At 35.3% G+C, this 23,157-nt stretch overlaps 4 protein-coding genes and 1 non-coding gene across 5 annotated transcripts; 2 read left to right on the top strand and 3 right to left on the bottom strand.

Annotated features, from left to right (window-relative positions):
• Positions 1 to 1,545: 1,545 nt before the first annotated feature.
• Positions 1,546 to 3,541, bottom strand: LOC108213942 (uncharacterized). The gene is made up of 6 exons (XM_017385725.2): positions 3,018 to 3,541; positions 2,653 to 2,755; positions 2,499 to 2,564; positions 2,215 to 2,373; positions 2,040 to 2,136; positions 1,546 to 1,953 (listed from the first exon to the last, which is right to left on the bottom strand). Exons 1-6 carry the CDS (start codon positions 3,472 to 3,474, stop codon positions 1,831 to 1,833), a joined length of 1,005 nt encoding a protein of 334 aa, XP_017241214.1. The 5' UTR covers positions 3,475 to 3,541; the 3' UTR covers positions 1,546 to 1,830.
• Positions 3,542 to 6,080: 2,539 nt separating this feature from the next.
• Positions 6,081 to 7,271, bottom strand: LOC108212473 (F-box/kelch-repeat protein At3g23880-like). The gene has a single exon (XM_017384197.1). The coding sequence runs from the start codon at positions 7,269 to 7,271 to the stop codon at positions 6,081 to 6,083; it is 1,191 nt and encodes a 396-aa protein (XP_017239686.1).
• Positions 7,272 to 7,964: 693 nt separating this feature from the next.
• On the bottom strand, positions 7,965 to 9,285 carry LOC108212471 (F-box/kelch-repeat protein At3g23880-like). Its single transcript, XM_017384196.2, has one exon. It carries the CDS (start codon positions 9,223 to 9,225, stop codon positions 8,098 to 8,100), a length of 1,128 nt encoding a protein of 375 aa, XP_017239685.1. The 5' UTR covers positions 9,226 to 9,285; the 3' UTR covers positions 7,965 to 8,097.
• A 1,113-nt stretch (positions 9,286 to 10,398) lies between these two features.
• Positions 10,399 to 10,469, top strand: TRNAG-CCC (transfer RNA glycine (anticodon CCC)). Its single transcript has one exon. It is a non-coding gene; the product is annotated as a tRNA-Gly (tRNA).
• Positions 10,470 to 12,627: 2,158 nt separating this feature from the next.
• On the top strand, positions 12,628 to 17,372 carry LOC108211490 (glucan endo-1,3-beta-glucosidase). The gene is made up of 5 exons (XM_064088833.1): positions 12,628 to 12,900; positions 14,059 to 15,625; positions 15,740 to 16,716; positions 16,825 to 17,143; positions 17,247 to 17,372. The coding sequence occupies exons 2-5, from the start codon at positions 15,373 to 15,375 to the stop codon at positions 17,267 to 17,269; spliced, it is 1,572 nt and encodes a 523-aa protein (XP_063944903.1). The 5' UTR covers positions 12,628 to 12,900; positions 14,059 to 15,372; the 3' UTR covers positions 17,270 to 17,372.
• The last annotated feature ends 5,785 nt before the right edge of the window (positions 17,373 to 23,157 follow it).

Below are 23,157 nucleotides of genomic sequence, written 5' to 3'. Positions count from 1 at the left end.
AAACTAACTTGTGGTTTTAAGTCGGTTTTAAGTCAGTTTCTGGTTTATTCTTGATTTTAAGCTGACTTATGAATTATTATACAAACAAATTTTTTTCGGCTTAAAGTTAACAACAACTTTAAGCCCAACTTCAAGTTTAAACAAACTGGCTCTAAATTATGTGGAGGTCGATTGTAATGCTATTGTAGGGCTATTGTAGGGATGGAGTAGTTTCGTTTTTCAGGAAGTCATTATAATATTTTGTTAGTTCAAAGAATATTTCTATTCAAAATGTTAAGCAATCCGGAAACAAAACTGCTATTTCTTTAGTTTTAATTGTTTATCAACTAACTTGTGGATTTGTCGATTCCCATTTTTCAATCAAATGCATAATAATTGTTTTTTGTCATAATCAAATGCATAAAAATTTGTCAAAAAAGATTACAATATTTTATGTAACCAAGAGTATGTTGTGCTTGGCATAGAATGAAATGCTAATTTTTATTTTTTATTTTGTTTTGTCATAAGTTTTTATTAGTTAATACAAAATAAATGATATGGGATGTCATAAATAATCTGTATCAGTTAAATATGATGTAATTAAATGTTTATTTTCTATTCTATGTATTTAATATTAATAGAAAATATATGTGTATATCCCTTACTATTAATAATTTGTATACTTTATTTCCTCTAATAGATTAAGGGGCCGTTTGGTTCGAGTTAAGGAAACGGAATGAAATTTAGAAAGGGAAACGAAGAGAAAGGAAAGGAATGATGCTAGATTGTATTACCTGTTTGGTTTTGATCCGGAAACGGAATGAAAAATTATATGATTATTCCTATATTTGATTTTTAAATATTAAATAATATCAAAAGAGTCAAATATATTTACCTTTATAATTTGATATATTTTATTATTTAAAAATTTTATTAATTTTATAAATATCTTGACTTATAAATTATATTAAAATTATTTTTAATATGTAAAAACTAAATTAAAATTTATTTTTGATCTTCAAATATATTTTACATATTATTTTTTAATGTTAATGATTTTTGAAATAAATTATAATTGAAAATAAAATAAGAATCAGGAAAGGGAAAGGGAAAAGAAATACCTGGTGGGGGTGGGAATGGATCAGGAGGGATTTGGGGTAAACCTAAAACCAAAAAGGGAATGACAGATTTCATAAAACAAACAATAACAAAGAGAATAAAACGGGTTGTTTCCCTTTCCCTTTGTTAGTTACCCCTAACCAAACGGTCCCTGATTATGTCTTCGAATCAATATCATTTATATTATTTTTGACTAACTTTTTCTCTGCAAGTTATCCAAATTCTCGGGAAAGGATAGAAATATAATCGCTTGATTTTAATATAATGGTAGAATTTATAACCAATTAAAATTTACGTCTGAATTACTTTTTTTTTTTTTTTGAAACTGCAGATTTCATTAAAAAGAAGGAGAATCCGACATCAATGTCTCCAACAATATACTCGGAGGAGACCTAAAAGCATTGTAGCTATTAAGCATGCAAGGAACACGCGGCAAACAGTGGGCTGCCTTGTTTGCTAGCTTTTTAACAAAATAAATTCTGAGAACAATTTTATTTTGCAGACCTTTACTATGTATCTTTATGCAAGCCATATTATATGCTGATAATTTTTTAATTGGTTCTTGATTTTAAAGAGATCATAAACCTGTAAAATCATCTTTGCATTCAACATTGCATGGCAAAAAAAGGAATCAAAAATACATGTAAAAGACATAATTGGCCTAAGACAATCAAAACTGAGAGAGGAAATGAAACTTCCAACTGCATTTGCTAGAAAAATGATCAATCTCTATCAAAGTTCATCATGGAATTTGTCATCAGATACATTCGTCTGATGAAACAAGCTGTCGTAGAAAACACGGTCATTGTTAATCATCTCTTGGATTGTTAGTTTCCCATCTTCATCCTGGTCAGCCTGATTAGCAAAGTCATGAACATATGATTAGTACAATTGTTGAAAATCTGCACCTGCTTGTCGAATAATGTACTTAAAAGTTGTACCTCATCAATCAAGTGCAGTGTATGATGTCGTGCATTCTGCAGTACTCCGGGATTCATGTATTGGAGGAAAGGCCTCAATTCATCCAAATCTAGTAGTCTGCGGTTAATAAAACAGGTCAGAAAATCATATTGGAAATGTAATAGTGGTCCGGAGAAGAGAGGACGTGATACTTACTCATCTTGATCAAGATCTAGCTTAGCAAATACATCTTGTTCCGAGGGCACATCTTTATCTCCCTTGGCCTCAAGTGCTATATAATTCAAGTAACCATCATATGCCCCCGTCTCAAATTCCATCCAATCAAGTTTCTGATTGTTATCATAGTCCATTTCCCTGATTCAGATTTATAGGCTTAACAGTGTTAAGTTTTCTCCACATAACGAAACAACTTAAAATCATAAATCAAACAAGAATTGTTTGCATAGATGCATTTGAGAACAAAATGATTCGAGACATACCTTATCTCATCCCTCAACAACCATTTTTGTATTCGTTCGTTTGTACTGTCCTCTGGATGCAAGAAGCTGCAACAAAAAAGTTTACTAGACGGTTTCAAATTGAAACAGGAGTGGTATAGGAAGGTTATGTAACTGTTGGAAAATTAAGTATTACTCTTTAAGTTCATCAAAGTCGAGCAGTCCATTGTGATCAGCATCCGCATTTTTGAACTGCTCATACCACCATCCAGCTGCCCCACGCCTTTTATCGTCTCCCTCTGTTAATACATGGAACAATATAAATTTACTTGATCACTTATATCTTAGTAAGATATCTGGCCATCTGGGACTCTGGGAGATATCCCACAAGTAATAGAGGTCAATTTAAATTTGTCTGACTGAAAATTATGAAATATATTACATTACAATGATGAGATGTCACGAAATTCATTTACAGACATGCATGCATTTAAACCAATATGGTTAATGATTGAATACATGATGAATTGATGATCAACTAGGAGGCAGGAGGTGAATTACCGAGATCTTGATTTGAAACGTGAGGAAGATACTCAGGAAAGGAAACAAGGCCATCTCCATTTTCATCATGTAGTTCCAATGCTTGTCTTGTACCAAAATTTAACCGATCAACCGCCTGTTGTAAAATCCATTTCTCCAATTCCTTAGAATCTACAAAGCCATCCTTTGGCGCGACATCTAGAAATGGAAACAACACCATTATTCTATAAGTTGTGTTGATCTTGCCATCATCATCCAAATAACTGGAATCATTCTGCAGCTTCTCAGCAGTGTTGTCATCAACCGATCTTTGAATGCTTTCCACCAGAGGATCAAAATTTGGTGGTGAAATATTGTATCCTAAACGCCGTGCAGCACTGATGGAATTGTATTGGTTGTCACTGTTTCTCATCACTTGATATAATGTTGTTGCGAGGACAAGATAGACGGTGGTCACCACCACCACCGTCTGTCCCATTGGAACCAAAATTTATGTCTCCTCTCCTGGTACCTTTGCTGGATGTTTTTTTTCCCTTCTGTTTTTCGAAACCATTGTTTAATATGGCCTTTAAATAATGGATGCCAAATTATCAATAAAACTTATCCACCAGATTAACAGCTTGGTTGAGATTCACAATAGTCACAAATTTTGACACCATTGATTAATTTATTTTTTATTTTTTTTTGCTTTCCGATTGATGCAGGAGAATCTAACAACAGACAGCTCGAACCTAATTGGTCCACGTAATCAAATATGACATGTTTGGTCGTTAGTTAAAATTTCTAAAGATAGTCATGGTAGTAGTGCCCTATATAAAGCCTTAGTTGCATGCTGGTTTCATCTTATACAAATTTCACAGAGATAAAATTTTAAGAACAAAGCTTAATTTCATCTTAGCTAGTTGCATGTTTTTGAGGTTTTTGCCACAAGTGGAGACACTCATTTGGGAGGTACTAATAATCTACCACTTAATTCCGTTTGTTCTTAATTTCTTATTTATCCTTAATATTGATAGTAAGTTTAAATTGTATGAATGAGCCTTTGATTCTATTCTTGATGAACAGAGTATTATTATGTTTGGTTATCTTGGGCAGTTGAAGAATTTGATCAGAGAATTATGGAGTACTTCCTTAAGTTGATCAATAAAGTACAATAAGGACATCAATAAGGATAACAGAGCTCTTGGCAAACTGAGAAAGGAAGCTGAGTGCACAAAGAGCGCTTTGAGCAACCAACATCAAGTCCGACTAGAGATTGATACACTCTTTGATGGCGTGGATTTCTCAGAACCACTGACTCGAGCTCGTTTGAGGAGTTAATGATCTATTTAGAAAGACAACGGGGCCTGTCAAGAAGGCTATACAGGACCCTAGTTTGGAGAACACCAAATTCATGAAATTGTTCTTGTCTGTGGAAGCACCAGAATTCCCAAAGTCCAACAGCTTCTTAGTGATTATTTCAATGGGAAGGAGCTTAGTAAAGGGGTAAACCCTGATGAGGCTGTAGCTTTTGGTGCTACTGTACAAGTAGGGATCCTAAGAGGAGAAGGTGGCAATGAAACAAAAGGTGTCTCTTCTATTTTTAAAAAATTTTAAGATTATGTTGTTAGCAGGCTTCAGTTCAAAACTAACATTTTCTTTTTATATTCGAATCAGATATGCTAGTAATAGCTGCAACTCCTCTCACATTGGGCATTTAAACTGCTGGCCGCGTGATGACTAAGTTAGTTCCAAGAAATACTGGTATACCCACCAAAAAGTCATAAACTTTTACGACTCTCCAGGATCAACAGACTACTGTCCCCATCAAGGTATTATAATCTTCCTGTGTTCGTATTATATCCGCTGCTGCTTAGTACTGCAAGATATAATCTTAACCTTGAGTTGATTTAGAATGCACGGCTCTTCTGTTCTGATTTAGGCTTAATCTTTTGGTTCTTACAAAAGATTGTAGGCTGCTTGGAACATTTGATCTAACTGGAATACCTCCAGCTCCAAGCTATATACTTTGGACCATTGACCTTTCTAACTAATACTATTTTATATGTATCCGCTTAGATTCCAATAAACCTTTTCTGCAGAGGAACTCCTCAAATTGAATTCACATTTTTTAAGTTGATGATAACAGCATTCTTAACACAAGGGCAGAAGACAAGGCCTCAGGAAAATTTGCATGAGAGGCTGATGAGTTTGCAGAGGAAGACAAGAAGGCTAGAGAGAAAATGGAGGCCAGCTGAAACCACTTGGAGACGTACATCTACAACATGAAGAATCAAATCAACGACAAGGAAAAAATTTCAGACAAGTTGGAGTCGAATTCTTTAGTGGTTGGATGATAATCAAAATGTTGAAAAAGAAGATCATGATGAAAGCTTAAGGAAGTGGAAGCTTTTTGCAACCCAATTATTACAGCAGTTTATCAAAGATCCGGTGCAGGAACAGAAGCCGAAGAAGATGCTGATTTACATGATGAGCTCTAGTTTAGTCACTATATAGGACCTTCACATAATTAAAATCTTTCTTCACAGTTATTTTTTTCTTTTTGTATTTGATGGAACAGTGTTAGTTCTTTGACTACCTTGTTCTGCACTTGCCGAATATATTCTTGCAGTGCCTAGAAATTATTTAATTGAAGTCTGTTAATTTCGTTTATGATTAAGGATGTAAGCTAAACACTCTCCATAAAGACTGATAATCAATTACTGAAGCTCACAAATTTAACAGATGGATAAGCGATAAGCGAAAGACAATTGATAGACAATACTAGACAATCCAATGGATTAATATACAAGTTTCAGTCGACTCCACTCTGTGTTCACCATCTTCACTTTGGCAGAGTCTGGTACTCACAAGAGTCACTGATTTTTAGAACACTGAAAATTAACAAATTATTCTACTAAACAATGAAATTCAGCACAAATTCTTTAAGAAGTAAACAGTAGTGATTTAGATTTGAATGTTAACAAAGCTTTAATTATCTAGTACTCAGAAATACCAGCTGTCCAGTTATGTGTGACTGGGCCTGCAAAAAATCTTCTACTTTCAATCAGCAAGGTAGGATCTTCTCTCCGTAGATATTCTGTGCTAAAACCCGAGTTTGTCATCAAGCAGAAGCAAGCTCTCCATGAAGGGATTCACAAAATAGACCTTTTGATCCAAACTATCTGCAACATCTTTGCTAGTAGTATTAATGTATCCAAACTGACGTAAGCGCTGTGATTTCAATACTTGTTCTGCCTTATCTTTCTCCAGATTATACGAAACATATCCAAATTCATTTAACATCCTAAGTACCATCTGACCATTGCTTCTAAAACCCATGGGCAAACCGTAAATCCCTCCCAGATTAATACTCGTTTTCTTCTTCCAAACATCCGCTTCTTCCATCACCCACACGTCAACAACTCCCAAAGGCCGGTGGTTAACAAAAACACATAATGATTCACAAAACTCTTGAACAAAGTAATTTAGTTTATACAAACAATCATACTGTGGTAACAAAATCTCCCGAAAAATTTCATTCTCAGTATCAAAGCACACAATGATTTTCTTGCCATGAGATTTCTTCGCCACCCAATATGCAGCACCATTTATAAACACCGGACGGCTTAGCTTGCAGCATGAAAGGTCTCCACCAACTCTCTTCCAGGAATTACTTCTTAGACTATAAACATCAACAACTGTCAACCACTTTGCATATTCTTCCATGCAATAAATCATAACTTTCACCACTTTGTAATCGTCCACATGGGGCGAATATCCAAAAGCTAAACTCAGTTTATAGACATAGCCCTTAAAATCTAGCACAAAAATATTTGAAAAAAATGAAGAAGGTGGAAGAGCTTTTAACATCCGAATGGCGGGATTCCAGAGATATATATGGCTACTATAATCCAAGCATAAATCAGACAAGCATATCAGACCACCTGACGTCCCATACGATGTCAGACTAACATTCGGATACCAATTGTAGGATAACCTACACTTATTATTATCAGAATGTATCGAATAACTACTATAATTGGAGTGGAAAAGGAGGTATCTTTTCCTCTGAGAATTAATCTGATAATTCAAGTGCAGAGTAATAAAACTAGAACTGTGTATTACCCGATACCACGATTTCTGAACGCACCTGCACCGGAGAACATATCTCACTGGCAGCCTTTTGAAGATTTCTGGTAAAATTCCAGGAGGCAAGGGGGGGACTGGTCTTTTTTGAGGAGAGTTGAAGTTCATAAGTCTAGATAAAATTTCCTTGACTGCTGGAGAATCCATTACCACTAGAACAACACCCTCAGAGCTCCCAGTACGATAAAAACAGATTAAATCACTACAAATAACTTGACAAGCAAGTAAATTAGTATTCAATTGGAACACTAATACTTCACACTTATCAAACAATCATGTTTAATCAAGAATTCTTTTTACTATGGTAACTGAATCTTCTTTTATTAGTTACCTACAGTTTAGTCACAATAATTTATTAAGTTTATTTAATCTTGATTAATTATTTATATTGGGTTTAATCATGCATACTTCAGAATTAATTCTGCAATCACTTTCTCCAGATGATAATTCTTGATTAGTTAGCTTAGTATCCAAAACCAAATTGTTCTTAGTCGAAAGTGTTGAAGCCAAAATCAAACTAATAAATGGATTTTGATTGCTGTTTTCCAATTTTTAAACTGAAGGCACATGTAATACTCCTCCGTCCCACGCATCTTGAGGATCTTATAAAGTATAGTTTTATAATATTTTTTCAATTTATTTCTTTTTGAATCAGAATATTTTTTTTAAAAAAAAATATCAAGGAACTATATTTTAAAGAGGTTTTAGAAAGGGTGTCAAAAAGTAATGTTAACAATCCAATGGGACGGATCCGTAGCCTGTATTCTTTGGCTTTGCCTTACTGTTACAATATATATTAGCTCTCGGACTTGGAGCCTACTTATTGCCTTATCAGACTTGTATAAACTAGGCAAACTGACAACTTATATCAGGGCAATTGAACTGAATTCAAGATAAACTGGATACATGAATCGAAATGAACACAAAAAGGATGCTTGATTGTATAACTAAAACTGAAAGGACCTAATGGACTTCACTTGTCATCCAGCAAAACCAAACTCTCCATGAATGGATTCACAAAATAGACCTTTTGATCCAAATTATCCACAGCCTCCTTCTCGTCATCGTCACTGAAATCCCATCCAAACGGCTTCAGATGCTTCGATTTCATGATCCCTGTCGGCTTATTCCTCTTAAGATCATACGAAACAAATCCAAATTCATAATTTAACATCCTTAGTACCATTTCACCATTGTTTCTGAAGCCCATTGGCAATCCATATTTGTCTGCTAGACCAATGCTGGTTATCTTTCTCCAAACCTCGGCTTCTTCCATCACCCACATGTCAACCGCTTCTGAAGGCGGGTGGAAAACCAAAACACAGAGCAATTCACCAAACTTCTGAACAAAGTGATCAAGTTTATATGCACAATCATACCCTGGCAACAAAATCTCTCGAAAAACTTCCTCCTCCGTATCAAAACACAAAATTAACCTCTTTCCATCACATTTCTTCGCTATCCAATAGACAACTCCTTTCACAAACACAGGACGGCCTAATTTACAGCACGAAACCTCCTGGCCGATTTCCTTCCACGAATTACTTCTCAGACTATAAACATCTACTAGTGACAACCACTTTGCACCTTTTTCCAGACAGTAAATCATAACTTTCACCACTTTGTAATCATCCCTGCTGGACGAATACCCGAAAGCTAAACTCATTTTGAAGACCTTACCCTTAAATTCAAGTTTGAAAATATCTAAAAATAGTGAAGAAGGGGGAAGAAGTTTTGATCTTCTAATAGCAGGATTCCAAAGATAAATATGACTATCATATTCCAGCTCCAAGTCTGACAGACATATGAGGCCATTCGACGTCCCATACGACGTCTGACCAACGTCGTCAGGACGCCACTTGTACGTTTCTCTGCACTTTTTATCGTCAGAATGTACTGAAAAACCACTGTAATTGGAGTGAAAGAGGAGATACCTTTTACTTGAGACGCTCTGTCGATAATTCAAGTGAAGAGAAACAAAAATACAAGTTTTTATGACACGATACCATGATTTTTTAACGCACATGCAACGCAGAACATGATTGACTGGTAGCCTCTTGAAAATTTCTGATAACATGTCTGGAGGTAAGGAGTCAGCCATTGATATGTTGAGTTTCAGAGAGGTTGTAACCGACAGAAAGTTGTAAAGAATTACTATTAGTAAATAGTATTGTACCACATTACTGGTTATACAACTTGGTGATGAGGTGGATATCTACAACTCCGGGATATACTAAGTATTTACATTCCTTGTCAAAAACGATTTCGTAAGAATATTTATGTGCCAACGCAATGCGTGTCCTGATTCTCTCAAATGACCCCTTAAAATTATATTATATACTTATATATAATAAGCGTAAGGGAGATAATTTGGTCGCATGGTCCTCTGGTTCAAAAGCTTATCATCAGTTGGATCTTATATTGAACAAATAAGCACCGTTAGATTGGAACAAAATTAAATTCTGTTCTAGAAGACAACTGATATCTACTTGCATGTTTATAATTCCTTTTATGAATCCAAAACAAATTCTGTCTTTCACATGTATATGATTTTTTTTAATCCTAAATAAATATTTCCTACCAGTTTTATTCGTAGAATCATATAAATCTCACCGTCACAATTTTTTTATAATATATTTTAAAATTAATAAGCCGGATTTATGTGAGGAACAAATACAAAAACTTTTTCTTAATCCAAAATAGATTCTACCTTCTTATTGCATATTTATGATTCCTTTTCTTAATTCAAAACAAATTATGTTTATCAATTTTAATTTAGAACCATATAAATTTTTTGAAAAATATTTAAATCACATTATAATAATTTTAATATAAAACACATTTATTAATATAATCTAATAGGAGTTGGCATAATGTATTCCACTCAAAATATATTAAAATTTGATAGATAGAATTTAATACTTTGGCATGATACATACGAGAAAAGGAATTGCTTGATTAAAATAATTTATTTGAAACCATTAATGGCTGTGATGATGTATTTACCAAAGTTCTAACTTACAAACAAATCATAATTTCGAATTTTATTTTATTGAAAATTTTAATTTATTATTTATAAATTAAATTTTTCCACACCATTTAAAATATATTTAAAAAGTTTATAAATAATTAAAAAGCTCTCGTGCCTTGCACGGGCTATAAGCTAGTAATATTAAAAACATGAAACTAGATCATGTGCCAAGACGTTTATCTCTTCTCGGGTTCAATTCTACCTCAAAATATAAAGAGTTTATCATCAATTTTACAGCAAGAGGCGCATCTGGTGTAGTGGTATCATAGTACCCTCCCACGGTACTGACCAGGGTTCGATTCCCTGGATGCGCATTTATTTTTTAAGCCATGTTTTGTTATAGTCTTGCGTGCACCCCGAGAGAGCAGCCTAAATGGTCATTAAACTTCTTCCTTGTTTTCAATCTGGTCATTTTACTTTAAAATATTTTATTGTGGTAACTGTACTATAATTAGTTTCACTAATCATCATTTTGTCAACTAGCTGTGTATAACTAACAGAAGAATTATGTTATCGGTAAGTCTTTTTAACTTGTTTATCTCAATTTAGAATATAAAGATTAGTTTTCTATATTTGATAGCAATTTTATTTTTATTGTGAAAGGTGAAAAGAAAAAAAAATACAGAAACTATGAACATGTTTTTTCTTTTCCAGGTGCTTGTATTTAGTTAATGTTAGGTTGGAAAATCATGAGTTGCATCAACATTGTACACATGATATAGGGCTGTTCTGCCATAACATTTAGCCACACTGCCTCAAATTAAAATTAATAGGCCCTGTAGATATCACATTTTCACAACTATGTAACTGCTAAAAATGCCTTTAGGTAGCATTTCTATATTTATCTGCTAAAAATGCTTCTTTTTTTCTGTGACTTCATGCATTGATTTAAATATGTCTGAATGAATGTTCTCTGCAAATTACTTGGAGCTACAGCATGGCGCTTGCTCTAAGGGTATCTTCTTTACTGAAGGTTTAAGATTAGAGTTTGTCAGCAAGAAGATGTGCGAGGTTCAGTTACGGATTTGGCAAATTAAACAAATGAAAAATGGATAAATAGATAAAATCTCCACAAAGATGATGATAACAATACATGTTGAATCCAGCAATATATTTTTACTCAACTAGTTTTTCTAGTTGTCTGCGTCTAGTCCCTCTATATATTTTCTGTCAAAGTTCTTTCCTCCTTGAAGCCAGAGTGATTTGGCTGTCTGGTTTCTCTACATGGACATAAGTACTATTTATATGTTTATTTATTGTAATAGGAAATGCAAGCAAAGAATAGCAGTGTACAAGTTATATGCTTTAAGGGTGTGACTAATAGAATGACCTTAATTAAGTAAGTATGTAGTTAAGTGACTAATAAAAAAATAATTAAACCAAAATGACCAGATTGGAAATAAGTATGAAGTTTAATGACCATTTAGACTGCTCTCTCCGTGCACCCCCTTCCACCAGGACCACCACATGCAAATTAACAGGTTGGTATGCTGCTCACTATTGTTGCAGCCTTGTGGGTTGTTGCCAACAACCAAAACTACTATACCTGGTACCACCAACATATACTTCACTTCTCCATTTATGCTCTGAGGCCCCATCCACCAGAATAAAGTTCATTTCAGCAATGGAAATAAGTAAACTAAGAATTTCTTCTATCCTTCTTTGTCATGTTTCTTGCTTAAATGAGTATTCCATAGCCTCGCATCCACGACCATCTTGTCGTCTGCTGCTGCTTAGGGGGCCGTCAGCTTATGGATACTCATTTATGCAAGAAATGTTACAACTTAAGGTTTTGGAGCTTAGTTTTACACTGGTGCAGCTCATAAGAATGTTTTCCAGCAAATTCAGATAAGTAGAGATATTTGTTGGTGTTACATTACTTGGCAGATAAAGATCACTATGTCATTTTGCGGCAAAATTATTTGGCCATAAGAACCAGGAGTAGGAAAGTAGCTAAGATGGTTTCAGGGAGAATATGTTTTGCATTATGTTGTCGCGTCAAATCCTGGAAGCCACTCATTCCCCGAGAGAGCAGCCTAAATGGTCATTAAACTTCATACTTATTTCCAATCTGGTCATTTTGGTTTAATTATTTTTTAATAGTCACTTAACCACATACTTACTTAATTATGGTCATTCTCACTACACCATATATGGCCTGTTGTAACAAAACTTTTCAGTGTTACTAGCAAAAATGTAACCATAGATGTCTTAAAATTATTTTAGGCCATCTACAGTTACACTCTTTTTTTGTTGTAACCATTAGTGTGACTTAATGTAACCATATAGGAAATTAGACATCTACGGTTACACCAAAAGTGTTGTTACCGTTGGTCATAAAAATTAGTGTAACTAGTAACTGAAATTTTAGGCGGCTTATATATATATAAAATATATATGTGGGCGGGTCGATTTAAAATTAATGAAAAATGTAGGCGGGGATTTAAAATGTCCTAAAACTAAACACACTCACTCTCTCATTTCATTCAGACACTCTCCCTCTTGCTCGACCACATTTCCCTCTCAATCGGCTTTACAATCGGCTTTACTCAGTTAGGGTTCTACAATCGGGTCTTCACTCAGTTAGGGTTCTACAATCAGGTCTTCAATCAGCTTTACAATCGGGTTAGGGTTCTGCATTCGGGTCTTGAAGGTTGGGGCTCGCTCTAAATCAGATTTTCCACTCTCATACGGTTGGGGTTCTTGGTTGGGTCGTAATTTTCTCTTCAATTGGATCTTGTACAGGTATGCTAGCTTCTTCTTTTAGGGTTTATGTTTATTTGCTCTTCAATTAGGTCTTGAATGCGATTATTTGTGTTTTGTATTTATTTGTTTGTTTTTCTCAGTTTTTTTGTTTGCATGTCTGGATTTATATGTTTAATTTGTAATAGAGAGAGTATGGATATATGTAGCAGTAAGGTAATTTGTAATGAAAATGTATGGGTAGCTACAGTTTGTTGATTTGGAGAGAGAGAGGGAGAGAGAGGGAGAGAGAGAGAGAGAGAGTGGGGCGGAGGGAGGGAGGGAGGGAAGGAGAGAGAGAGAGAGAAAGAGAGAGAGGGGGGGGGGGGGGAGAGAGAGAGAGGGGGGGGGGGGGAGAGAGAGAGGGAAGGAGACTTACCAATTGATCCATGGATAGTTTCCAAGACTGAAAGAGTTTGCAACAGACCTATAATTACAAGGGGAAAAAAACGCAACGCAGAAATTAGGGACACAAACATTGATGTTTGGTAAGTAAAGGAAGAGTATAAACTCACAAATAAGCACCAGTGACTGATTTGGTGGAGGCTAGATTGCTCAAAATATTCACCAATGCAATTGCCCTGTCCAAAAATCAGAGACTCAACAATGTGAGTGTGATTGATATGCATTACAGTAGAGTACTGATATATGTACTCCTGATCAGCACTCCTTCGATTATCTACTTGCGTGGTCTGTATTATTTGTGTTTTGTATTTATTTATTTGTTTTTATCAGTTTTTTATTTGCATGTTTGGATTACGTTGAGGTGTTTATTAAAGCTAGAAGTGACTGGTCTAGTATATATTGAGAACTAAGTATCATGGTGTTACCAAAACTAAAATAATGTTGCCATAGAGGTCTACGGTTACATATTTACACTATGTGACCTAAAGTAGAAAAAGTGTAACAATAGACCCCTATGGTTTCACCGATTTTAGTAACACCACTAAATTTGGTCAAAGTGTTACCGTAGCCACTTTTGTACACTTTCAGTAACACTTTTGGTGCTTTGCCAACAGTTTTTTAGGTGTTACAACAGGCCATATATGGTGTAGTTCTGTTAGTCACACTGTTAAAGTATATAACTTGTACACTGCTATTCTTTGCTTGCATTTCCTATTACAATAAATAAACATATAAATAGTACTTATGTCCATGTAGAGAAACCAGACAGCCAAATCACTCTGGCTTCAAGGAGGAAAGAACTTCGACAGAAAATATATATGCAATCAGATGAGAGAACTAGACGGAGACAACTAGAAAAATTAGTTGAGTGAATATATTGCTGGATTCAACATGTATTGTTATCATCATCTTTGTGGAGATTTTATCTACTCCATTTTTCATTTGTTAAATTTGCCAAATCCCTATGTTGTTCCCTCTTTGGAATTTATTCTGCCAACTGAACCTCGCGCATTTTCTTGCTGGCAAACTCTAATCTTAAACCTTCTGTAAAGAAGATACCATTAGAGCAAGCGCCCTCCTGTAGCTCCAAGTAATTTGCAGAGAACATTTATTCAGACATCCTTAAATCAATGCAGCCTCATGATTTTCCAACCTAACATTAACTAAACACAAGCACCTGGAAAGGAAAAAACATGTTCATAGTCTTACCAAGTGCAAGCTGCTGAAAATAATTTCATGCAGTAAAACTGAACCTAAGTAGCTTCCAAATAATATTTAATGTCCAACCAATAAAATTACTCAGAATAAACATTCTTCCAAATTTTTGCAGACTCCTTGTTAAGCTCCAGGTCATTATGATAAAATGGTTAATCAATGAAAGTCAGATATTAACTTCAGCTTCAGCCTCATTGCTTGTTGCTTCCGTATTTTTTTTCCTTTTCACCTTTCAAAATAAAAATAAAATTGATATCAAATATAGAAAACTAATCTTTATATTCTAAATTGAAATACACAAGTTAAAAAGACTTACCGATGACATAATTCTTCCGTTAGTTATACACAGCTAATTGACAGAATGATGATTAGTGAAACTAATAATAGTACAGTTACCAGAGTAAAATATTTTTAAGTAAAATGACCAGATTGGAAATAAGCATGAAGCCTAATGACCATTTAGGTTGCTCTCTCCTCATTCCCCCTTTTCTTTTGCTACATATTGTTATTTTTGTTCTTGTTGTTTACAAAGTTAACATCGTCTCCCCTAATTCTGAGTACTTGTCGTTTCTGACCACAAGTAGAGCTTCCGTTATCAATCATCAGACTGCGGTAAGAGATTAGACGTGTGTTTTATCGCTGAAGAAGGCAGTCCAGGCATGCATTTGAGAAAAGGTTTTAACTAAAATTTCTATTTTTTATTCTAATTTATAAAAGATGAAATACTAGCATAGAAATGTTCTTCCCTGAAATCTGTTTCATAATAAACACTAAATTTTTATGAAGTATCTTTCTTTTCTTTACAAAAAGTTTCACTAACAAAGTAACCATCATATAATGTGTTAAAAAGAGAGCATGTATGTTACTAGTAAAGATACAAAAAACATGAATAAAGCAACACTCCAGGATCAAGCTTTGAATCAATATATCCCCAACAAACAAAGAAAAGCATCTCCTAGACAACACTCTTTCATCTGCCTATTTATTCCTCATCTCTATGAAACCACATTAACTGACCACGCCATCATGGATAACAAACTATCCATGCTTAATCTAGCTGTAATCTTTATCAGTATACCAGTTCTCATCGCATCAACTTACATCCCAGGTATAATTTCAGTCTGAAATTTACTAAATTTTTTTCTTAATATTTCCATCCTAATACACCCCTATGCTCGACTATATGTTATTATCAGCTTTGTTGTTTGTTTATATATCTTAGGAGTGAAGGGAACCATTGGTGTGAATTATGGCAGAGTGGCAAACAACCTTCCTCATCCTGTACAAGCGGCACATTTCCTCCTACACTCCACCATCATTAATCGTGTTCGTCTCTATGACACCAACGCTGACACCATAAAAGCCTTTGCCCACACAGGTATTGCTGTCACAGTTAACATTCCAAACAACCAAATTTCATCCCTTGCCAAGCTCAGTTATGCTAAAGAGTGGTTAGAAACCAACATTGTACGTCACGTCCCAGCTACCAACATTGTCCGAATTCTTGTGGGTAATGAAGTAGTCTCCACGGGAGATAAGCTCACTGTTGAGAATCTTGTCCCAGCTATGCAGGCCATTCACACAGCCCTTGTTGGCGTGTCACTAGACCGTCTTATCAAAGTCTCAACACCACATTCGTTAGGCATACTTTTAACTTCCAGCCCGCCCTCAGCTGGAAAATTTAGGCCAGAGTATGAAAACCAGGTCCTAAAACAAATTCTTGATTTTTTAAAAGCCACAGGCTCCCCCTTCTTGATTAACCCATATCCATTCTTTGGCTGTTCAAAAGACACACTAGATTACGCCCTCTTTAGGACCAACTCAAAAGTCTTAGATGAAAACACAAAACTTACATACACAAACATGCTAGATGCCCAATTAGATGCAGTCCACTCTGCATTAAAACTCCTTCACTTCGATGACATAGAGATTGTCATAGCAGAAACTGGTTGGCCATCAAAGGGCGAACCTGGCCAACTTGGGGTTGATGTGGACAGTGCAGCCGAGTACAATGGAAAACTTATGCAACATGTGTCATCAGGGGTTGGCACACCACTCATGCCTAACCGGACATTTGAGACCTACATTTTTGGACTCTTCAATGAAAATCTTAAGCCGGGTCCAACCAGCGAAAGGAACTTTGGCCTTTTCCAACCAGACATGACCCCTGTTTATGATATCGGTATTCTAAGGAAAAAGGCAAGTTTATTACAGAAAAGTTTCTCTAATCAACCTGTTTCATGTGCATTACTTCATTACATCAAATGCACATAATTACTTGTTAATAGTTAGATCTAATCATGGCAGGCAAACGTAAATTATCCTTCGAGCCCAACTCCTGTAGTTGTTGGAGTGCCAATTAGTCCAGAGCCGAAACCAAACAGTGGAAAACGATGGTGCCTTCCTAAACCAGAAGCTAACGACGAAAACTTACAGAAGAACATTGATTATGTATGTGGACTGGGAATAGATTGTGGACCTATCAAAGAAGGAGGTGCATGCTTCTATCCTGACACCGTCCGAGCTCATGCTGCCTACGCCATGAATGCATACTACCAGACTACAGCCAAAAATGGGTACGACTGTGATTTTGCTCAGACTGCAGCCACCACCATCTCCAATCCAAGTATTTCTCTACACTTATTTCACTACCATAACATGATTATTCATTCCTTTTATTCTCAAATGATTGTTAACAAGTAATTACAATTTTCTCTGTTCTGGTGCAGGCTATGGAAAATGCATTTACTGATCTGGAGTCTAGATATCATAGCCAACGCGTTAATTTTTGTACAATTGAAAAAATAAATCTTTGACATCCGATATTTTCAAGAGGATTTTAATTTATGGCATAGCATACTAATCCTTTAATTAACTCGGTCAAAAAATAGAAAATAAACAGAACTCCACCAAACAGGCCAATGGTTTTAAAAATAAATAAATAAAAAGGCCAAAAATGAGATCTTCCGTTGTTTGTTGCACCTAGTATCTGTTGAAACATTCATCTAAAAGAACCAAATTTATCTCTCTGGTGCTGGAGATAAACGAAGCTTCGAGATGGAAGAGGATTTAAGCATCACACCTTACATGTCATCTGACAGAGTAAATGATCTGGCGAATTGGTTGGGTCTCAGCGTATCTGCTGCATTCTTCGCATCACTTGAACGATTCTCATGCGTGCATTTGAACACAGCAGACACGGATGATGAAGATGATGACGAAGGGGCCAATGAAAATCCTCTCATGCTCACCATTCTCCCATCCCCTAGCGTTTCTTCTTCCATCTCTGCTAGTATTCCTGTTACAAGTCTTCCGGTTTAAGGCTAGAGACCAAATTTGTTGCTTGATTGTCTTTCATGCATTGCATGTAAACATTTAATTATCTTGTAATCTATTCTTTATAAAAATGTATAATTGCATTGCTGATCATCTATGTCTTCTTTATCCTTTTTTTTGGTTACTGGATCAATTAAGTTTTATTGATGGACCCCTTGTTGTCTTCATTTTCCTCTTTAAAAATAATTGCGCTGAATGCAATACATTGAGAATTTCAGGACAAATTGATTGGAGAGAATCCTTGTTCTCTGTGTTAATGTAATTAGAATCAGTTTGTTTTTTATCAGTGTGACCAAATTTTCGGTCTCCCTTCTGCAGATTTGGTTTTCCTCTGAGCATCTCCAACAGGTGTTTGGTACAAAAGGTCGGGCTAAATTGCACACGTCTAAGACATATGGAAAATTTGTAAAATATTTTATTTCAATGATACTGGTTATATTTTAAAAATGAAATGTTATTATTGTTTGAAATTATAATATATAAAATATATTGTTTTAATATGATAATAAACGGTCTTTAATCTTGTTACAACTGAGGTTGACCAAATATATTCAACATGAAGGTTGACTAAAATTATAGACAAAGAGTTTCTGTATCACCTTTTGTTTATTGGGTCAAGGCTCAAAATTCCTACAGGTTGTTGTTTTGTCCAATGCAAAAATCTAATATGTGGAGTTGGGAATATTGACATCCAGTTAGATGTTCTGCTTGGTCTTTCGAATAAGGGTCATTTCTTTTCCAAGTTAGCATGAGTTGCAATTTCAGCTGATGTATAATGGTGGAGATAACATTCCGTTTTGAACTGTGTTCGTGAGTTTTTCTACTATACACATTGTCGGAGTTATGTAGTCAGGATTGTTGATTCTCTTAAAAATCTTATTGTGAATGAATGTTAATCCATTGTTTATTAGTTGAACAGGAGATATCCTCTATAAAACCCATTCCGTCCGATTGTCGTTTTTTAAGGGTGCCGAAGAACAGGGTCTGGTACTATGTGATGCATGTAATATATGTTTGGTTGTCAGTGCTTTTCCACGGGCTAGGTAAGGGTCTAATTTCCAGTCCAAGGAAATTGTAGATTCCATTGGTGATAATTAGATTGTTCGAGTCTTTCTTTAGAGTAATGATTTTGTATAATAGAAGTTGCGTCGGTGTTATTCTGACGGCCTTAACGTGTATCTTAGGCTGCTGGTTGTGATGAATAGGAATTGTAATGGGCGTGATAAGACGTGTTTCATATCCTATTAGATTGAGATTTTCTGATTGTTATGTTATTTTGTGCATTGACGGGTTTAGTTATATAACTCTTTTTGCTGATTGCTACACTTAGCTTTGGTTTTTTAGAACTTCTGGTTGTGTTGCATACACTAAGGTAGTATAGTAGCTGCTTGAGGCCCAATACTTAGATGCTGGAATGATAGATGAATAAATAGAATTTAACCAACAAAATATATGTCACCAAATGCAACAAAATAGGCAGGCTATTAGCAATTAGACATCGGATTAAAGAGTTAGAGTGATCTTAAATAACACTGTACAAAGCTTATATATATCTTAAAAGGATGAATGCTGAAAGAAATATTTAAGACAATAACTAATGCATTTACGGATTATTCCAATCAGTGGTGTCCTCGTTGACGAGATGAGTGCATCTTGTTCCTCCAGTACCGCCAAAATGCTTAAACTGCATGACTATTTTAGCCTCAACATTTTGGTGCAGCCGTGCAGAGATATCACGATTGAATAAATTATCTGAATCGGCAGTTGACAAGCGATGGTCAAAAACTGTTTGGTAAAAGGCACCCTTATGGTAGTATTTCGGCACAAACCTTCATTTCTGGTTGGAAGGAGCTGCAGGCTTTAGATTTCTCCTATCCCACTATTTCTTTCTTCTTCTGTTATATTTCTTACCCTCTCAATCTCTTCCTTCTCCTTCAAAATTGCTTCTATGTCATCTATATCCCTCTTGATCCTTGCAATCTCACGCACCTTCCATGCAGTGACGGAGCCTTGAAGATTTTTTAGAGGGGGCCAGAATATAAACCCTACTTAAACTTAAAAATATAATACATCAAATTTTATAGTAGCATCTATGTATATTATAATTCCTGAATGTGTCATTGTGTCCACGTCACCAATGCCACGTAATGCCACCTCAATGCCACATAATCATCCCATTATCCATGTCATCTCCTCTCCCAATTCAAATTTTCAAACATCCTCTCAACTGATCTTTAATCCTCTTCACTAATCATCATTAAACTAAAATCTTTGTTGATCTCCGCAATCAGGCAATGATCACGCCTCATCCACGAATGCCGTTAATGATGTTAAGATCGTATTAACCATCCTTACATGTGATTTTATCTGATATATTAGGTTAGGGTTACTACTCTAACATGGACAGTAGTACTTCCAAGCCCAGCCGCATCGTAGAGAGAGCAATGATCGATATAAATCAGAATAAAATGGATCGAAATAATAACAGAGTCAGTACACGGACGTCTGCTGTTTCAGACGTCGTTCCGCTACGACGAGGCAGACCACGAGGACGACCACGTAAATCTACGGAAAAATCTGAGGAACCAGTGGAGAACAACGGTATTTCAACAAATTCAACCAATATTTTCTACCATAATTTGCTTTCGTTCGTGTACTATCATCGCAATTTTGATATTAATTTGCATCGTTTTTGTATTAAAAAATATACCGCAGTTCGCAGTGAGGAAAAGAGGTAGGCCTTCGAAGTATCCTGCGTCGATCAACAACTATGCTGTTGAAACACATGATATGGGAAACACGAAGCGCAAGAGAGCCGTCCAAAGGGAAATCCTGTTAATTCAGGTGGTATTACTTTGTATTTTACTATAGAGTTTTGATTGCTTTATGTTCTTCGTGTACATCTTTTTTTGTGTGTCTGTCCTAAATAGTTACCAAGTCTCCATGTACTGTCCCAGAGTCGGCCTGTTTACCACTTTAATTTGTTCTTGTATGTCAATTAAATACGATCAGTAGATAATCTAGATGGTTTTGCGTATGCATAAGTCTGGTATTTCCGTTGATAATTCATGATGCCTTTCTCTGTATTTTGTTTAGGTTCTGGATTTAATGGTGTTGGCTTGACAGATTTGAGGAAGAGAGGTCGACCAAGACACAATGAACCAAGTCTTGGTGTGCTTTTTTTACACTCATATATGGAGAAATATTTTTTAATTGATTTGTATAAATTGACTTGCTCGGAGTATGGTATTTTCTTTCGGTGTTCAAACTAATAGGTGACATTACATTGCGTAGTGCGGGTAGACCACCGAAGTCATCATCTAAAGATCAAATGTGTCATTCAAATTCGTCTGGTCAACATGATCAGTGTCCGTCCTTTCTCAGGACCCCTTTTTCCGAGATAACGAATTTGAGATGTATGATAAGCCTGTGATTAGTAATAGACGATTTTGTGTATTGTGCTGGTAATTCTATGATGATAATTTCATTTGACACTGTGCATTTGTGGTACGTGTCTTATATTTGTTTCCAGATACTGTAAATCATCAAGGAAATATACCAGAAAATACGCCAGGACGAGATAATCATCATATGGATGTTTCGGATGCATCACGAGAATCGTCGTCATTTGCCAGGACTCCGTTGTCTGTTATGACTAATCAGAAATGTAATACTTTATAATAAATATTCATTTCCTAGTTTGTATAATGTATATGTTTGATTTTGTTGTATATGTCTACAGTGTCATCATCGCGACGGTCTAATCTTGGCAAAGAGAACATTATACAAACAACAGAGAGCATTAACAACAATGAGGCAACTAATTGACTCTGTTATCAAACATATATAAAATACCCAGCTCTGTATACAGTGGTTTTATAGAGGTAAAGCACTGCATTTGCTTTTTGTAGTGTATGTGTAGCTCCCTCCCATATGGGATCTGGAGTATTACATTAGACGGGATATCGAAATTTGCTGCATGGACAAACTGGGAAGGTAATTTTGCAGAAAATATTAGGAAGGTTGATACTGCAGCTTGATTTTTTTCTATTAGAAAACTAACAAATTATATATAAGTATAGGTTTTGTGCTTACTATCACCATCATCAAGGTTCTGGAACCATAGAGCTTTACCAGAAAGCGTGGGAGACCTGTTGTAATTTTATAAGAACACTACGCAAAAATGTATAAACTTCAACTATTAAACTCTATGGTTATATTAAACTTAAACTTAAACAATTCTTTACTACAAATAAAATTAATCGCTGTGCAATCCATAAGCCATGAACCAAAATCAAACAATTCATAACATGTCCTGTTTATTCCACTATATACATGTTTAAACACTTGATGATGCATCGTTACAGAGTGAAATTAATTACCTCAGAAACAATGCCACAGCAAAGTATCTATTAGACAAAAACATCTCATATTTTGACAAATCTATTTATATAGAATACATGATCAGACGAAGTTAACCCTTAATCACAGTTATATTCAAAGCATCAGGGCGTAGTAAAGCAATTCGAAATCTTCTAGGGGTCGTTTGGTTCGCATCTTTTTGATATCAGGTATGGGTTTCGTTCATACCAAACCCATACCTGGTGTTTGGTTAGATTTTCTTTTCCTTCAAACCCATACCTCAAACCTGCAAGGTATGAGATTTTCATACCCAAGGGGAGAGGTGGGTATGAAACATAGGTTTGAGGAATCAACTTTGTTTGTCTTTTTTATTTATTTTTATTTATGTCATTAAATTCAAATTATTAGTACCAAATGAAGTTGATGACTCATAGATATATAAAAAAATTCTTTCAAGAATATTTTTAAATTAATTATAATTAATCACTTAAAAATATTTAAACTATATATGCTCATTCCAGCACCTAACCAAACACATTATATTAAAAATGATACCTCAACCTTATACCACCTCAACCCGAAACCTCATTACAACCTCATACCCTCTCTCCAACCAAACGACCCCCTAATCATGTAAGTAATGTAACAATGGCGTATTCATACTTGCTACACAAAAACAGTCCAGAAACATTCGGAAATAATATCAACACGATTCGTAACGCATCGAACAATGTAATGACAGCAAAACAAGAATCATACCCTTGATTGCCGAAGAAGTTGTGATGTAACAAACATTGATTGTTGTTGATCCCTAAGATGAACGCGTTTCTTGCGTTGTGTTCTTCTCCCCGCAAAAAACCGAGCTCGATAGTTATGCCAACGCCCTGCTTCGATTGAAAGTATTGTTTGGGCGACTTTGGGTATTTTGGGGTGTGCACCGTA

This window comes from Daucus carota, chromosome 3 (assembly GCF_001625215.2).
Source record: "Daucus carota subsp. sativus chromosome 3, DH1 v3.0, whole genome shotgun sequence".
Taxonomy (NCBI): Eukaryota; Viridiplantae; Streptophyta; class Magnoliopsida; order Apiales; family Apiaceae; genus Daucus; species Daucus carota.
Note: the sequence above shows the minus strand (reverse complement) of the source record. Positions and strands in the feature narration are given on the sequence as shown.

What these genes read in the sequence shown, in the direction of transcription:
- LOC108213942 (XM_017385725.2), bottom strand. Translation starts at nt 3,474, where the DNA reads ATGGGACAGACGGTGGTGGTGGTGACCACCGTCTATCTTGTCCTCGCA. An exon ending in CGTTTCAAATCAAGATCTCG is followed by an intron (nt 2,756 to 3,017) that starts GTAATTCACCTC and finishes ATGTATTAACAG; the next exon opens with AGGGAGACGATAAAAGGCGT. An exon ending in CTAGATCTTGATCAAGATGA is followed by an intron (nt 2,137 to 2,214) that starts GTAAGTATCACG and finishes TATTAACCGCAG; the next exon opens with ACTACTAGATTTGGATGAAT.
- LOC108212473 (XM_017384197.1), bottom strand. Translation starts at nt 7,271, where the DNA reads ATGGATTCTCCAGCAGTCAAGGAAATTTTATCTAGACTTATGAACTTC.
- LOC108212471 (XM_017384196.2), bottom strand. Translation starts at nt 9,225, where the DNA reads ATGGCTGACTCCTTACCTCCAGACATGTTATCAGAAATTTTCAAGAGG.
- LOC108211490 (XM_064088833.1), top strand. Translation starts at nt 15,373, where the DNA reads ATGTATGTTACTAGTAAAGATACAAAAAACATGAATAAAGCAACACTC. An exon ending in TCGGTATTCTAAGGAAAAAG is followed by an intron (nt 16,717 to 16,824) that starts GCAAGTTTATTA and finishes TAATCATGGCAG; the next exon opens with GCAAACGTAAATTATCCTTC. An exon ending in CACCACCATCTCCAATCCAA is followed by an intron (nt 17,144 to 17,246) that starts GTATTTCTCTAC and finishes GTTCTGGTGCAG; the next exon opens with GCTATGGAAAATGCATTTAC.